This window comes from Nothoprocta perdicaria, unplaced genomic scaffold, assembly GCF_003342845.1.
Source record: "Nothoprocta perdicaria isolate Ctin4 unplaced genomic scaffold, notPer1 scaffold_471, whole genome shotgun sequence".
NCBI classification, from domain to species: Eukaryota; Metazoa; Chordata; class Aves; order Tinamiformes; family Tinamidae; genus Nothoprocta; species Nothoprocta perdicaria.
Genome location: NW_020455723.1, coordinates 87,721 through 105,958, shown reverse-complemented (window position 1 = coordinate 105,958; position 18,238 = coordinate 87,721). Strand labels below are relative to the sequence as shown.

Sequence of the window (18,238 nt, the reverse complement as noted above, 5' to 3'; positions counted from 1 at the left end):
AGGAAAGAACAGATCAAATATTTATAATACAAACTATTAAGTAAGAATTTCAATATGTTTGTTTTCTCTACAGCCTTTCCCTGTTATATTGTACTCAGATATTTTGGTAGTAAAGAAAATTCCTTTCTAACTGTAATTCACAGTAATAAAATATATGAAAAGAGCATTAAGAGTGCTTTGGAGAAGGAGCTGTTTCTGAAGCTTTTATTCTTGCTCATTTTATCAAAGTGTAAGGGTTCTATCTTTAAGATAAAATGTGACAAGCTTATGCTGAAGGAAGAGAACATGACAAAAAGAAAACTTCTAATGCAATTGTCATTTGCAGCTTAGATATTAGAGAAAAACAGATATGGCAATGATCTTATCTGTCCTCAGAGATTCTATTCTGAATCTTATTGACCACCTAATCTAATCATATATATCTTTGCCTATGAAAATCTATGTACTCTGTGAAAGCTTCTCAGTTAACTCTTTCACAGGCAGCTTTGCAGATGAGGTCAGTCAGCTATTGTATTAATTTACTGTGCATGAATATTTTCATTAGATATTCCTGGTGATATTCCAGGAGAAGAGCAAGCAGCAAAGGGATGAGCATGATGTATAGCTGTAGATGGAATCTTCATATACCTCTGACATTTGTGATGTGTCTAGCATCAATGTTTCCCTAACCGAGAATTCAATTCAGTATGCTTAGGACACAAATACAGAAAAATAGCACGAAAATAGCAGAAAAATTCTAATGTAAAAAAAAAAAATGTTACTAGATGATTATGCGGTATCTGTCATGTAGTTCAAGCTATTAGAGATGGTGAGTTTTATCTCAGTTTCTTTCTGTTTTCTTTGCTTGGTAGCATGATTTGGTGGCTTTCAGAAAAAATAACAGCAACTGCTGCTGGGACAAGTATTCAGAAGGAGTGTTAGAAATGATGATAATGGTGATGCAGCTTTTTCCTGTCCCATTGAATGGCTACTCCTCCATAATCTCCAAGAGAGTGGCTACCTCATTCCCTTAGTCAAATATGAGTCTCTGGAAAATTTTTCATGTCTGTCATTTCAACCCTAAACTTGACAAGTTTCAGTGTCTTTTTAAGTAATACATTCAAATTGCAGTCTGTCTGAAATTTTGCACTTTATCAATTTTATTTCTAGTTTAGCTGAGGAATGCCAGAGCTTGTGTTGTACCCATTTAAATAGCACCCTCCTTTATCTTGTTTGTTGATCTCTAGATTTTCTTGAGACTTTTGAAGAGGTGAAGAGCCAGGAATTAGAACGAAAGGCCCAAACAGAAGCCAACATTATTTTACTCTTGGAGCGCTCAAGTAGGGTAAGTGCTTTTCCTTCCTGCTGTGGTAAATCAGGAGTATAGAAACAGAACAGGGAGCGGAAGGGATAAGCAGGAAGATGATGTTTATATATTATCCAGTACATATTTATATAATACACTTCAAGAAGATTAAAAACATACCATGTTCACTTGTAAAGAAAAAAAAATTTCTCATTATTGCTAAGGAAAGCATTTTGAAAATTAGATAACAAAATGGAAATGGTAGTATCATTTGCATCTTATAGTGTAGTGCCATTGCTATAACTCACCATCATGGTTATAATAAAGAGCATTTGTGCTAAAATATGTCAGAATACTGCAAACAAGGCTGCTATTCTTGAAATTTTTGTTTATACAAAATCTACAAACCTCATTTAATGGGTATGCCATGAGGTCTGTTAAGTAACTGACAATATTTCAGCTATACTTCTGATAAAATCAAAAATTTTGTCTGGAACACCTAACCCAACCCAAATTTAACATAAACACTTTAAATATTGTTCACATTTTCAATATTTGTCAGGTTTTGCATTTATAAAATATTTTCCATGTTAGCATTTTTGTTTCCAGTAGTCTTTTTCTTGTTTCAGAAATGTTTCRGCACTATAGTGTTTTGATTGTGTCCTAAACTGCCCTAAGCTGTTTTACTATGTTATATAGCATCTTATGTAATGATACAGAATCACAAAGAATAGTTGTGGTTAGATGACACCTATCTGAATGCCCTGCAGAAGCATGATCAGGTACAGAATGCTGCTCACAGCTATGTTCAGACAGCCATGGAATATCCCAAAATAAGAGACTCCACAGTCTCTCTGAGAATACTTTCTSTTGGGCCATCTTAAGAGCAAAGAAGGGTTTTCTCGTGTTCAGGAGGAATTTCCTGTGTTTCAGTTTGTGCCTGTTGCCTTTGATCCTGTCATTGGACACCACTAAGACGATTCTGAACTCATCCTCTTGATAAACTCCTATCAAATATTTATAATCATGGATAAGATCTCCTCAGGGCCTTCTTTCTTCCAAGCTGGACAGCCTTGGCAATTTCAGCATCCTCTTGTATGTCAGACGTGGGCCTTGTAGCCCTTTGCTGGACCCACGCCAGTATGTCCAAGCTTTTCCTGTATTGAGGAGCCCAGCACTGGACACAGCACTGCAGGTGACACTTWAGACAAGACAGGTGTAGCAACAGTGCTTATTGTGATCTCTTTATCTTCACTGGCACATCAGTGCATCTTCTGCCAGACTGCATTTARATCATCAGAGTATTGACACTATTTTCAGTCTTTCTAGTAGAAAAGCCAAATAACAGATAATGTACTAGGAGAGCTTCTTTCTTGTCAGTTTGCATTCATCATTTCAAAGGTACAAAACATTTCATTGTTGTTATTGGTAACATGCAGAATGTGAATCGTATGAAACAAATTTCATCTGTTACCAATCAAGAGYTGAAGATTATGCAGGAAGACCTCACTTTCAAGTCATCTGAAATGCAGAAATCACAGAGCACTGCTAAGAATCTCAGTACAGGTGAGATGAGCAATGAATTTTCAAATTAATTCCTTTAAAAARATTGAAATTACTTGATTTGTTACACTAATAACAAAATACAGCATCAGTGATCTCTGGGTATTAAAAAACAGTTGGCAAGTTGACCATCTAAAACAACTATAAATAACAGATCGTATATATTCCTGATAACTATTTCCCATACTATTATTTGAGAGGCATATTGTTCACTGACATGGAAGTTTATTATTATTTGCTTCAAAATAAAAGATATCCACAATTTTAAAATAATGTTCAATAAACAGAAGCAGAGAGCCACTCAGTTAATTAACGATACATACATGCAAAGATAATTCTTGTATCTTTTACATTTTGTCCTTCTCAAAAGGTGTGCACCACATGGCGGAGATGACTACACTGTAAAAAGTCCTCATGATTAAATTCTCAGTCTTGATTCTGCATAGTTATTGTCTGTATTAACTTCAATTTGAGAATGCTCAACCTAAATCTGAATCCTAAGCATGTGAAGTTGCGTGCATGTACTTGCATGCACTTTCTTGCATGTACTTTCAAAAGCAGACAGTATTTTTTTTTCATTTGTGTAACAGGTGTCTATTTTTTTTAACTTGCTCTGTTGTTAATGGAATTGTTCACGTAACTCTAAACCTTTGCCAGTATCATTATTGGTTCAGAAAGCATTTTCTTGTTGCTTTAACTGAAAGGAAGGAACAGGAATGAAGGACCATAAATCTTCTTGTTAGAAAAGTATTATGTGCTGTACTTGGTAGTAGTTTCCAAAATAGGAACTGATATTGTGACTTTTAAGTGTTTATGTGCAAATAAGCAAAAAACACTACTAGGGAAAATTGCTCTGTTTACAGTTTAAGGGTTTGTTCTTCACTTACTTTTTTGCAAATTTGCATTTTGCTGTGTTAACATAATTTAAAAAGCTAGATTATCTATTACAGGTTCAAATAACTTTTTTTTTTGTTCTTGTATGTTCTCTTTTGTTCTTTTTCTTTTTTTGTGTTTCTTTTTTAGTATGTTCTTTTGTATGTTCTTTGCATGAATTGTTTCTATTTTGCAATGTAAGAATTTACTCAAGCACATAGAAAAGCACATACATACAAGCACATACATTACTGAAAGACGTAGCTCTTTCTTGGCAAGGGGGGAGGAGAAAGTTGCAACATATGATTTTCAGCAGTTAATTTAAATGATTTATTAAATAAAATTCCTAAAGCTAGGAGTTACAGGTGTTGAATTAGATTCTTGCAAAAACACAATGAATATTCAATTTTTACAGCTGGAGTTATTCCTAACCCTTGAATTACAGGTTAGTCATCTTCAAAATTCTTTTCTTGTGATTRAAATCTGTATTTTCATATTTCCTTGCTGTAATAGTAGCATGAAAAGTCCATCAGCAGAGCCCTTTAAAAAAAAAAAAAAGAAAGAAAAGGAAACTATGAAGAGTAAACAAAAGTGCGGATGRCATAGTCTCCCAGAAACATTTCCCTGGGTCACAAAGCAGTTTGGTCTCAGAGTTTGTTACTGTGCGCACACTGCCTGCTAGATGCTGCAGCTTTGTGGCATATCAGAAGGAACTGGGCTGCATCCTCTTCCTGTCTCTTCTCCTAGAGAAGTTTTATATGTTTTTATTTATTTTTCATTGCAGCTATTGCTGGGTGAGGATAAAATTMTAGTTTCTTCCCTTTCCTTTAGAAAGTAAGACTGGATAGAATAGGTCATCCCTGTCTACTGTACCTTTATTTCAAAATATGGATTGAAGAGTCAATGTCTTTTGACAGTGTGGCTTATGTATTTTAAATAATAATATCATTGTTAGAATAGCACCAATAAAAGGTATAAATAGTATTTATACCTTCTGATAAGGTATAAGTCTTTACAGAAATTGAAAGATGTTTTTGCAGACATTTCATTCTGATTTTTTAAAAATTTTTAAATTTTATTGTTTATGCTTATGTTTTAGAAGTAGAGCAGTGGTCTCTTCAGTYTGGTTTTAGTATTTGACATTGGCCAATACCACCTACTTCAAAGCAAAAAATTATGGGTGGTTACAAAATACTCAGGTCACAAGGAAAGTGTTCTCTTAATCAGTTTATGAACACATGCAGCCTAACCATTGATTCAGAAGTATGTAATACAGTTCTGAATCTTGTATTTTTAAATCCTTCCTTTTACAGTAATGGAAATTTGTAGTGAATATATAAATGTTGTTTATATACGCAGGCTGTTTAAGTCTTAACTATATGGGAATGTGTTCCTCACACATATTCCATCTACATATGGGACACAAAACCCTTTTGCCTTTTATTATTTTTGAGCCCTCTAAAGATTTTGGCTCTATAAGAAGTCAAAAATATTACTGAACACTTTTCCATTCCGAAAAAAAAAATGAATAGGAAAAATATATACACAAAGAGAAATAAGTACCAAAGTCTTTTTATGTCAAGTTCATGGCCAAATCTGCATTTTCTGGAAAGAAGAATTTTCTCTCTCCTTTCCTCTTTCTATTTCTCTCTGTAACTCACACACACACACACACACACACACACACACACACACACACACACACACACACACACACACACACGCATATCCAGTCTTCTACCCAAAAACCTCTCTAGTCATGGAAAATTGGGGAAAAAACTGTGTTCTTCTCAAATGTGGAAACCTAAGTTTGTCTGTATAGTATTTCTGTCTTCTGTTTAATAACTCTGTCTATGCTCCGAGAAGTTTCTTTGTGTGTTCTCCTCATTTTCGAGTGTAGAAAGAAACCTCAGAAACCAAATAATTCAGTGAAAATGTGTTATTTGAATCATTCTTCTCAGTTATATACAGCTCCTAAAGCTACAGTTATTTATCCAGTGTTTGAGCATTTGGGATTATGAAGATGATATAGAAGAGAGGATCCAGAAAACTATCCATAGGGTTTTTCTTTCTTTTTTAACAGTTTTAAAGAAAAAATAGATACAGATTTACTCCTGTAAGACAAACACTTACTATAAAAAGCCACAAATGTTTATTAAAAACCTAAGAAGAATAGATTTGTTCTTAGTCTGCATTACTTCAATCAGCATTTTGCAAAGGATTGCTGTTGCCTGAAAACTTGAACTTGACTGAAGTATATACAGCCCCATTAGCAGTGTCACACTGAGTTGTATGAACTCAACCTCTGTTTGCATTATTCCTCACAGAGTATAACACAGTACTTGTAATACAGGTGTGTGACTGGTGGGGAGCTTGGGAAGGAGGTGAGGAARTTCATTCACATTAACATGCATGTCACAAAAGGAAACGCAGAAGCTGCTTGCATTGCTCTTGTGAAGCGTAAACCTTTACATACTGCGTAACGTATTATAACATTAAAAACATTACTATTTAGAGATTCTGTATCTTATAATTTAAGAGAGTCAAAGGCTGCAGATGGATCTGCAGAAGATGGAACTCTTGGAGGGGAAGATGGTTGATGAACTGGCTTCTCTTAAAGGCAAAATTGAGCAAACCAAAAAGGACTTGGAGATCTATAATAATTTACCAGCACTGAAAGCAGCAGGAGAAGAGAAGAAAAAGGTAATAATAGGAATGAAAATTAGAATTATGCAGAAGATGTGTGGTGTTTGTGTTCTTACAGGACTTAGATCTCAATTCCCCTATACTATGAGAATCATGATGGCTGAAAAATGGCTTGTACAGCAGTGCAGGTGAATCCAAATGTTGATTTTATATATCCTCATGTACCAGCCTGTCATTTGGGCACTTTTCTGTAACTTTCTTCCACAAAATTTGCCACTTTATTGAGCCATCTGTCCTTTTTTGCTCTAACTTTTAACAGTCTATAAGCTTGAATTTAGCAGCTAATCACAGAATGCAAACAAACAGAAAAATGTGGATTCTTTAGGTGTATACACATGTTCAAAGAAGAAGAAGCATCTTGAGAATCACATTTTTAGCTGGCAGAAAATGGATGAATTCATCCAAAAATATTAGTGCTTTTTTTTTTTTTTTTTCCCCAACTAGAAACTACAGGATGACAAAGAAAAACTGACAAAACGTAGCCGAGCTTTCAAGAAAATAATGGAACACTTAAATACAGAGTATGAGCGTCTGAAGAGTCAACTGCAGGAGAATGAGACTCATTCTCAGGTATTGCTCAAGATACATATTATCTCTTGAGCAGTTGCTATCTTGAATATACTTTTCTCATATGCATGAAGCAATGTTTGGAATGAATCAATTAGATCCTTCTGAGTGAGTTTTCAAAGTTACATGGCCTAGAGGCATATATAGTCAAATTTTCTACATTCAAATGTAGAAGTTAATGCTATGCCATCAATTTATTTTTGGCTTTGGATTTGAGACCTACTGAGTACAGGCCTTTTTGAGCTTAAAATTGTAAAAATCTTTTGTTTAAATATTTGCATTAATTTTGCTCAGAAATATCCCTTTTTCCCTTTAATCTTGTTGGGATGACTTAAGTTTTGAGGACCAGCTGAGAAAGAAACTACAGGAAGAAATAGGCTCACTATTAATTATGTAAGATCAATTTTCCTTAAAAATTTGTGGTAAGTCCCTGCTTTGCAACTCATGTTACAATTTCCTTTCTCCTTTTTTCAATCCTTTCTATGAACCAGTGAAGTTTAAGGGTTCATTTTGTTGTTTTAACCCAACATCACTTTGGTATATGAGTATACTTACATTTACATTTCAAAGTGAATCAGGAAGGTAAATGTGGACAAGGTCTACAGCAGCATTTATTCTCCCTACGACTACCTGCTGAAATTTTGTCAACATAAGGCATATAAGTATGTATGCACAGACAGAAATAGGATAACTTGAATTAAGTTGGGCCAAGACAGAGTGTGAATTGATTCATTTATTTTTTCTTTGCTTTTATTACTTGAGGTTACTGAGATCTTTGTCTCTTATGTTAGAACAATTGATTTTTCTAATTCAGTTACAAGGTGAAGGTGGGAATTTGTACTTGTTTAAGATAACTGTCATGTGTCGTGAACTTTGTGGATTACAAGAGTGAGAGTTCATACTTCTGAATGAAGTACATATAGCGTATGATTACCATGGAATAACTGAGATGTTGATACAAGACTCCAAAGAGTCATGTCAAAGTCTGTAAGTCTTCAAAGTTCTGTTCTTGCAACATCAGATTCTCATTCATAGAGATGATGTAAATGACAGCCACACAGTGTTAAGATATTTACWAAATAATGCTAAAAGTTTCTACTTAACTTTTACATAGCTACCTAACTTCTGTATAACTTCTGCATAACTAACTGTATTGCATTTGTTCATTTCACTTAAAATGCTTTATCAGCTGACATAACGCATCCACTTTAAAATGCAGAGAGTGCACATCATGAAGTGTTAAATCTTTGGAAACAGTGATTTTATAAGCAATTAACTGTACTGAATATTTTGTTTGGTCAGTATCAAAACGATCTCAAATCTAGGCACCCTTGCCAACTGTATTGCACATAGAAACATCCACATAGCATGCAGTGAAAATTAAAATTTATACAATTACCTTTTCTTGCAATTAAATGGTCATGATATTTATGATGAATCAAAACACTAGGTAATGTTTCTCCAGTATGAAATGTATTTTTTTGTAAAGGAGCAAGTATTGTCATACCTTCTAGTTTATGAATACAATTTTAAGTAAAATACAGCAATATTGTACTAAAATATTACTGTAGTTTTCATTGAAAAAATAGTTTTGGAATGATTTTCATCTTTTCTTCATCTTTTATATTTTAAGCATAAACATTTATTTAAAAACATCTAAATATCTTGAAATGCAAACTTCTGAACAGTAGCATCAGAAGAACAATTTAATGTTATAAAGTTGTATTGTGAGGAAGCAGCCATCAATATAATGTCCACATTAGTTTCCTGTTGATGCTGAAAAAATTGAAGAAGTGCCAACACTTAACCCACACTCCTACAATCTTCTTGCTGCAGGTCTGTTCTTATCACAGCTTCTGGCATCAGACAGGAAACTTAACTATGGCAGTAAGGAAGTTTCTTCTGTATAGCTGAGTCCAGGCCAGTTCCAGGAAATACTGTATCTTTGGTGATTTTAAGTCTTAGTGATTTTAAGAATAAATCACTTAAATGATATAAGCTTAATGGGATTCATGTTTCCCTCCAGTGTGTATCTTTTTTTCCTATGCTGTGCTTAGATGTTTCCCTGCAGGACAAAAATTTCAAATACCTGTCTTTTTTTCCATGTTCCATTTCAGTTGCATGCAATATTTTTACATACATAACCAGAAAGCAGCAGTATGAAATATATGAAATAACTGTCAACAGGTTCAGAAACGTCTTTCTCGGTATTTTTGATTTTTAATTTTCTTGTGGAATAAACTTGACTTACCAGGCAATAGAATGCAAAGTTCTGAAATAAGAATTGGGGAAGATTTATCGTATTTTCTAGGTGTTTAATAATCATTTTCCTTTTTGGCTCTTATTAAAGTCTCTTTTTTGTTTTTATCAGCTTACAAATTTGGAGAGGAAGTGGCAGCACCATGAGCAAAATAACTTTATGATGAAGGAATGTATCCTTTTATTTAAGAAATACAGTAAAATTCTCACACCGTAGTAATTAAGGAAAAAGTGCATTTCCTCTACCAGAACAAGACAGGACCGAATGGGGAGCTGGCGACGTGAGGAGGGGAAAAAGCAGAGCTTTGAAAATATCAATTTACACGTTAGTAGGTGTTATATACAATGAAACTTGCTTCTTTAACATTAAACAATCTTAGGAGTCTTAAATCRTGGCATTTGTCTTCGCAGTTTGGAGTTCTTGCTTCTGCATCAGTTTCGCTGCTAGGCTTGTATCTGTTCAAACATTATCCTCGTGTCTCTATCTGTTCTTACCTCAARCTATCCAGCCAGAGTTGTATTATACACTATGGTGATTTTTCCAGGTATTTTGCAGATGAAAAACACAATTCCGACCATGAAAAAGTAAACAGTAAACTTTATGCATTTTTATGTATTTCTTGTTAAACAAAAGAGGAATTACACCCTGGAGAGAAAAAAATCTAGTCAAATATGACAGAGAGTCTTTGACTGCAGAGTCTTCTGGGCTGATGAAGATGTTGTTTGCTCACTACATGAGGCTAATTGAAGAGGTATTTTCCACTATCTTCCCCAATAATAATTTAAAACCTTCCAAATTAATCGGCAAAATCTTATTTGCTGCAAATGACTTTCATAATACAACTTTTTAAATTAACAAAAGCAGTGAAGCTTTTAGAGTCTGTGATTCTTCCTTATCTTGTCATATCTACCGTAATTGTAGAGATCTGAGTAGGCATAGTTGTAACATTTATTCTCCAGGATTATGAAAACATTGCATTAAATTCCACACTTATCCTGGAGACCAAAATAGCAAACTGCCAAAGATTCCTAAAATCACTTTTTATAATTACACAACAAATAAATTATAAAAGTAATAGCAAAACTAGACCATGTTCACATATTCACAACTGTAGATCAATTCTGTGTGTAAGGTAATGAACAGTACTCAGTGCCTCAGAGAAAGACAAAGATATATTTCAGGCAATTCTGTCTATCTGTCTATCAGGGCAATTCTGCCCTATCTATCAAAAGAAATATATAAGATCTACATAAAGCAGTATTTTTTTTCATGTACCAAATATCACAATTCTCATGTTTTTTTAATATTCTAATCCAAAAAGAAAAAGGAATGGAAATCTTGGACAGACTTGCTTCAATAGTAGTGAGCTTTTCTGCTCTTTTTGTGTGTGTGTGTATGTATATCTGCACATACGTTTTTTTCTTTATTCTTTCAGACTATCATGTGGAGATAATAAGTTCTTAAAAGTCTAGTAGAATGTAATAATTCAAATGAAATAGCCTCTCCCCCCCTTTTTGTTTTTCCTCATTGAGAAAGAATTAACAATACATGTTTGGATTATTTTTTGTGTATGCCTTTTCATGTTTCCACCAGAAGACTCGCTACCTTATGCATATTGTATATTTGACCTTTGGGCATCCTACAGCCCTTCCTTTTTTATTGATGTGAAACCTTCTGGTAAACTTCACCATAACTCCACATGACTGAAATCACTTCTCAGTAGATAATAAACTCACCAGAAAATTTTAGAATAGGCTGCTGACATTTAAGAAATAGAATTAGAACCATCTGCACTATGAAGACTTTACAGGAATATTTTATTAAGTCAGTGTTATTTGTTCTAATGGGGGGGRAAAAAAACAAAAATCAAAGGAAAAAAAAAGATCATAGTACTAATAGGTCCTCCTAGTTTGCTGTGATGTATCATGTATCTAAGTACAGATTCTTGCACAGAATTTTATTCCTTCTTGGGCTGGTGAAAATAAGTGATCCAGTTTTCTTGGCCTGGGATTTTTGTAGCCCGAGTTCTTGGGTGTGCAGACATACAGCTTTACGTGGCTGGAATACTTTGGATGGGATTTGTTTGCACAGGACAATGAGCAGAAGCTTTTCTGAGGGAGAGTCTTTCTGAAGAAGCAATGCACATAAAAACAAAAGGTAACTACAATAGACTATTGTCATTTCAAGTGTGACTTAATATCTAGATTAGTGCAAATCTTTTTTATCAAATTTGAACTTTTTTCCCACTATTTGCAACTCTTGACTTTTTTTTGCAGAGGGAAACTTATTGTAATATGGTTCTCCTGTAATCTTTAATTACACTGATCRTTATGTTGTTAATTCATTTCCTTAATTCTTTTAATCAGTCATAGCAACGAAAAGTCAGGAGAGTGACTACCAGCCAGTCATGAGGAACGTGAAAAGGCTGATCACAGAGTACAACAAAGCTCTCGTAGACTCCCTGCAGAACACCAAGAGCTGAAGAACTCCGGGCGCCTCCTTCCTGTTGCTGCCAGCAATGGGAGATGTGCCCAGGTATCGTGGGCAGCTGGGCTAGCGAGTGATGTGAATATTTAGGGATATTTAGCAATCTGTAAAATGTATAGTGCATACTAGGTGTAAAATCCTAGAAAATTTTACTTAGACYCATGGCTGGATTTCTACCCAAGGTTGAAGTTTCAGTCTGCCTTGCACAAYGGCATTGTGTAATTGTCTTCTATTCCTACTCCTGTAAAACATAATGGAATCCTCCCTGGAAAAGGACTGTCTGGGCTTTTATATACATTGATCTTGAATAAAAATGTTTTTTTTTTTTTTCTACTAGCAGCTGTAAGTGCTCTCTTATTTAAACAGCAATTTATAAAAACGAAGGAAAACATCTAAGGACAACAAGCACCTCATGTCAGAAATCTTTCGTATTATAAAATCTCACTTAAAAAAACATTTTTTAAGGCTGTATCAAAGAATTTTCAATTTTTAAGGGAAAACTGGTTAGTTTCTGGAGCATTGTCTAATTTTCTGTGTTAATATAAGGACAGAACTGCACTAAAGTAGTGYAGTAAAACTGCACATAGCTGATGACTTTGAGCACAGCCTTTTAGCTTTATATTCACCAATAAAAAGTAAAATCATTTATTTTTTTCTGTTTTTATTTTTTCCTCTGAGGCTTCAAGCTGCAGTGTCATATGTGACCTCTTCTTTGAGAAAAATGCATAGAAAAGAGCATTCAACATAGACCAAAAACAGGACTAATACAGAAGTATTGGCATGCTGCATCAAAAAGAAATGTTCAAAAAAAAAAAAAAAAGAAAAAAGAGAGGGAAAAAGGAAGAAAGCAAGAAAACTTCCCTGTATATTTATTTGCCTCATATTTTGCCAGTAATGCAAACTCCCTCTTGATTTTTTCTTAGCCCCATATAATGTAAAYTAGTCGTGGTCATTTAGAAAAAAATGCGTAACACACTATAGCTGKTACTCCTAGACAGGTAGTTTGAAAATGTGTTGTTTGTTAAAATCTAAATTATGTGTTTTTGTCTCTCAGTTTCTCCACATCTATGATTGCCATTTTGAATATGTGGGAAAGATGAGTACAGTAAATATATTGAATATTCTTGCAGGGAGCACTGTTCCATGTTCAGCTCAGTAAATACTATTGCTTTCTATATTATTCATGTAATACTTGGAGAAGATGGAACAGGATTTCTGCAAACCTAAGTCTGTTATCTAGGGGAAATTCCCACTGATGTCTCTTCCTTCCTCTCAGAGTTCTGGTTAGTCTGTAGAGGGCCTGTTATTTGCAGAAATTAACTCGAACATTCTCACCACTCAGACCATTCATTAGCCAGTAAAATTGTCCTCTGAATGCAACTTGTCCTATAGCAAAATGTTTTAATGAAAAATGGAAAGAAGCTGCAAAATCATTTAACAAGCTGCTTTAAATTCTCTTTCACTCAGGACAATAGCTGGTTTTGCTCCCTGTCACTGATTCTGTGAGATTGCCTGGTAAAGATTTGTTTACTCCAGGTGTGTAACAAAACACTCTCTCCAACGCTATGTTCTTCTTGCTGTTCTACTGATAGTCTTCAGATCACCTGTTCTAGGCTGAGAACCTCTTCAGTCACTCTTTTTACAGTTCATCCTCATCATCTTGAATCATGGTCATATTATTTTTGGCTGAGAACCTCATAGAACCTAAATGGTGAGCTGCAAAACCTTTGCAGGGGTATGCAGTCTCCTTCAGAAGATTAGTGTGTTCATTAATAAGCAACTTTCAGTTGTGAACCAAGTAATTTGTATCCTTATCTAAATGCCRGAGCCTGAAGACAAATACACTCTAATCTGCTAGTCAATTAAGTATTGAACATGTGCATGGAATAAACATTTTTCTGCTAAAGGTCCTGTGCAAACATAAAGACACCAATTCAATGGCACAGGTCTTTGTACCCAGGCTTTTTTGTTTGTATGTTTGTTTCCATTATACACAGTGCCTCCAAACTGGCAATATTTAGCTTAGTTATTTAGCTTAGTGTAGAATATTGATAGTCACTTATTCCTGCGCAAAAACACGTCTCAAGATGAGATTTATGTCTCAAGATGAGAAGTGTATTTCCCTATTTCCTTCAGTCTTATTTCAAATATGACTAAAATTGTATTGTTCAAGGTCTCAAAAAATTACCACTTGGAATTCCTCCTTTCATACAGAGCTAGGAGCTTTGTGTCTTTTAAGAGAAGGAACTAGCTCACCAGCAGTTTGCATGTGACTGTCCTATATTAGTATATGATCTTAGACAATCTCGGTGTAAAGTGTTTGGAAGAAAAGCTGGGTAGTTAGCAATTCTCTTGCTAAGGTGCAGTTGTTTAAGSCTAGTGACAAATACTCAGTTTTTGAAAGAAAATAAATGCTTATGTGTGTTTTGGGAAAATTATATGGCATTAAAAAATGAGTAAAAATCTATTCAAGTACTGGCATGATTCTGATGACTGCAAAGTTAAACAATGCAGTCATCAGAAGTTGAACAATGTGAACAAGTCATCGAATTAAAGTTACTAGTATTACTGCCCAGCACTGTGGAGGATGACTCGGTGTTACAGACATTATAGATGTCACGGACATTTGGATTTCAAATTGTTAGCATTTAAATATAAACACACAGATTATCCATCCCCCAGCATCTGTTGTAGAAAAGCAGTAAGAATGTACAGAGAAGAATAATATGAACTCTGTAGCTTCTCTATCAGGTTGCCGATGKTGGATGATTCTGCTGTCAGACTGGCAGGTTCCAAAGCTCATTCACCTCCAGCCTTTGTATCGATCACAGGACAGGAGGAGTGTAAACAACCCTTAAGTTTGTTCTCCAAGAACCTGCTCCAATCTTGGAAGAGAAACCAGCGGTTAAATTTGGGTTAATTTAGCGTGTGTTCGGAATTACCTCTTTTAGCACACTGTTTAAAAACCAAAGCAGACCTGTGCCCAAACAGGAAAACAATGAGATCAAAAAGAGAGAGCATCAACAATGCAATTTTATTCCCTTCATACAGACATACTGGACTAAAACTAGCTTGCTTCTCACTCATGAGACTTCACATACTTGTTTGGCATCATCAGAGGAGTATTCTTTGCACGCATCAGCACTCAGCCATTTTCCATACGAAAAAGCCAACACCTCCACCATTTTGTCAAAGAAAAGAAAAAAAGTGCTGAGGGTGAAAAAAACCCTCACCATATCTGTATTTTAGCAACACTGAGCTGCCATTTGAGTTAATGTACATACATATATATATATATATATATAGGAGGGAGGAGCCTGGGGGTTGCTTTGAGTGGTTAGTCAAAGAGCGGCCAGGCCACTGCTGCCTCTCCCTTCCAGGTGACCCAAAACCATTGGGTTTCAGGGCTGGGGTCGGTCTRCACAGCACCGTGCAGGACGGGACCTGGCGGAAGGAAGCCTAGACTCTGCAGCTGCTGAGCCTCTGCTTCACTTTAGCTGATGGCACTGGGTGATAAGTCCTAAGTTTTAGTTCTCTCTTTCTAATCCCTAGTGCTTTGCTGCCTGAAAACACACACATTATTATCATGTCGAAGGCCAAAGCAATGGCTTGTTTCCAAAACGGCATAATATACCACGGCACTGCAAGAGGATATGTCCTTTCTGCTAATATATCTACCTGATTAAAGAAATGCAGAGTGGCATTGTTTCTCTTTYCTCCTCACATATTTCCATGTGCTGCAGCATGTGTGAATGGGCTGTCCTTGAGACAAGCATGCTGCTTATCTAAAGAGGAAAGCCTCGTGTCAGAAGTTCAAGGCACTTGGAATGTCATAAAGTCAGCTTTCAATAAACAGAGTTATCCAAAGTCATATTTAATGCCACGGTTKTATCTACATGCTGAAATATTATTAGATATATGAATATATCTACTTGCTGTAGCTGATTTAAAAGGTCCTGTATGTTACTTTGATGGGTCTTAAACTAAATGTGAATGCTAAGATTTATTAATCAGCAACCAATTAATCAGCAGCAACCACTTAYAAAACTGATGTTCCTGAGAGGAGAGCATTTTAGAAACCCGATGGGATTGGACAATCTTTCTGAATCTCACCATTTAAAAAAAAAATAGACAACGTGTTTAGTCTGTGGAATGATCTATGTAGCCAGCAGTTGTACTCCCAAATACAGCTAGTAACCCACCGGAGGACATAACAATTGGCCAGACCAGTTATTAACTTCTGTTAGTCTCTAGTAAAGCAGTATTTTACTTTGCTCTTGCTGCCATCCTCATAAWTTTTAATATCTAGATGAGAGTACACTTAGTTTTAACTTGCCACATTTCACCCCATTTTGCAGTTTCAAGTTCAGATATGAACTATCTCCATTTGCACTGTGTCCCTAATACCATTATTAGGGACATTCTTCCTTCCAGGCAGATAAATGCCATTTCTTTCAGAAGGTCAGGTTTCTTTTTACTGATAATCTGATTTTGACAGAAAGCAGCTTTTTTTTCAATCCTTAATTGATAAAGCAGCCTGAGATATGTGACCCTTGTGTTGAAAGCATCAGACAATACATGCAGATGACTGGATACTTAGAGATGGACGTCTCTGTTACATGGGATGCTGCTATGGTAAAAAACTGGGTGGTGGCAGAGGGTGAGAGAGTCTGCTGCATTTTTCTGTTACACAAATAGAAAAATGTCATCATAGAGAGCTTAATATAGGCAACTTTTAGGAAGGTCAACTTTCTGATAACATGAAAAGTRAGGAGCAAAATACAAAAAGTGAGTCTGATGTGAAAATAACAGATTGAGAGATGATGAAATCCCTTTAATTCCACAATTCAGCTTAAGTTTAGCCTGTGATTAGATTAGATTTCAACTACAAAAACATTCCAATTGTGGCATTGTTTCTGTTTTCCAAATACAAATAGATCTAAGCTCAAAATTATTCATAAGTTACATGTTTCCTGGATCATAGATGCTATTTTTCTTTCTAAATGAAATATGAAGCAGAAACATTGCTGAGACTCATACCCTAATCACATTCTAGCTTGCATAACTATGCAGAACTTTACATTCTTCTTGTACCTGTTGTACAACAATTGTAAAAAAAGGTATTTTGAAGTCTTGCCATGCACTCTTATCCTGGGGACAGCTACTTTTCTATGGCAGACCAGCAGGCACACTGTAGCTCTTCAAAGAAGACTGAATTTCCACCATAGCTAACCTAGATAATTTGCATCCTGCAAAATCAGTATCAGCATCCGTCATTTAGGTGCATCACAAATGTGATTTTGTGCTTTTTCATTTTGAGATACTCTTGAGCTATATTGGTTCCACTGAAGTCATAACTCTGGTTGTGATTTAACATTGCAACAAGTTTTTAGTCTGTTTACAATCATCAGATGGAGGGAAAAAAATATTTTCAGTAAATCATAAGAACTAATGAGGTAGTTTGTTGGATTGGGGCTGGCTTTTGTCTATACTGCATTCAACCAGTTATTGTGTTAGGGTTTTGTTTTATATGTTCTTTATAAGGTGATGAGATTCTCTGGAGTCAGCAGCTTTTACAGTGGATTAAGTAAATAATCAAAACGATTGCATCCTGAGCAATTAGCAGATCTGCACGGTGAGCAGTGAATGTCTATATCCACCTCCGTGGATGGAGGGGTTTTATTTGCCTTCTCTCCCTTGCTGGAGGATGACATTATTGTTCCCATTTTGCTGACTGTGACCCACAGCAATCTTCTGCCTCTCCAGCAGCACCAGATAACTGCTTTGATGTATTGCTGGATGGGCAGGATTTGCACTRCCCCGCGGTCCTGCTGCTGATACAAACATGCCTTTAAGATCCTGCCTTTCCCATCCTAATCTACATAGGAAACAGGAAAAGGAACTTAAAACTCCCTGTACTCAGACAGCAATGAGGCTGTTCCCGCTTGCTCCCATGCTGCAGTTCCTTGCCAGTGACTTGTAAACAAGATTCAGGGTGCCATGCAAGAGGAGAGGAACTGGTAAACCTTCTGCCCCAACCAAAGGATACCCCATGAGCAGCTGCAAGAACTGGATGGATGTATTTCGGAGAGCATGGACCCTTTAGCACATCTAGTTATCTATGGATTCACCCTGATGCTTTCAGGTAAGCCTTTGCTTTAATATCTGTAATCAAAATGTCCTGCCTTTCTTGCTTCTTAAGTGCAGATATAGCACATCTTTGTCTGCTCCTTACTCTATAACTTATCTTTGCTAATTTAAATACTTGTGCTTGCTTCAGTAAGAGCACTTATTTTTCTGAAGCTCACAGTGAGAGTGGGGAGCAAGATAGTGTCAAAGTTATCAGGGAGAATTTAGGATTTAGGATCTGCTGCTAGCTTTTTTAGTATTAGAAGCCGTTTTTTAGCATATAGGCACTTTGTAACAAAGTTTCTTTGCTATTTTATTTTTATTAATTTTCCATTAATATTTCCATAAAGCTAATATTACTTTGAAAT

At 35.5% G+C, this 18,238-nt stretch overlaps 2 protein-coding genes across 2 annotated transcripts in view; both read left to right on the top strand.

Annotated features, from left to right (window-relative positions):
• The window catches only part of IFT74 (intraflagellar transport 74), a 35,485-nt gene extending 23,408 nt beyond the window's left edge, over positions 1-12,077 (top strand). The window contains exons 14-19 of the mRNA XM_026047073.1: positions 1,227-1,324; positions 2,725-2,851; positions 6,261-6,424; positions 6,872-6,997; positions 9,366-9,426; positions 11,621-12,077. Of these exons, the coding sequence (XP_025902858.1) occupies positions 1,227-1,324; positions 2,725-2,851; positions 6,261-6,424; positions 6,872-6,997; positions 9,366-9,426; positions 11,621-11,736 (692 nt within the window). The 3' untranslated portion in view covers positions 11,737-12,077. The remainder of the gene's footprint in view (positions 1-1,226; positions 1,325-2,724; positions 2,852-6,260; positions 6,425-6,871; positions 6,998-9,365; positions 9,427-11,620) is intronic.
• A 5,641-nt stretch (positions 12,078-17,718) lies between these two features.
• TEK (TEK receptor tyrosine kinase) overlaps positions 17,719-18,238 on the top strand; it is a 35,416-nt gene continuing 34,896 nt past the window's right edge. Inside the window, exon 1 of the mRNA XM_026047075.1 lies at positions 17,719-17,886. Within this exon, the coding sequence (XP_025902860.1) occupies positions 17,835-17,886 (52 nt within the window). The 5' untranslated portion in view covers positions 17,719-17,834. The remainder of the gene's footprint in view (positions 17,887-18,238) is intronic.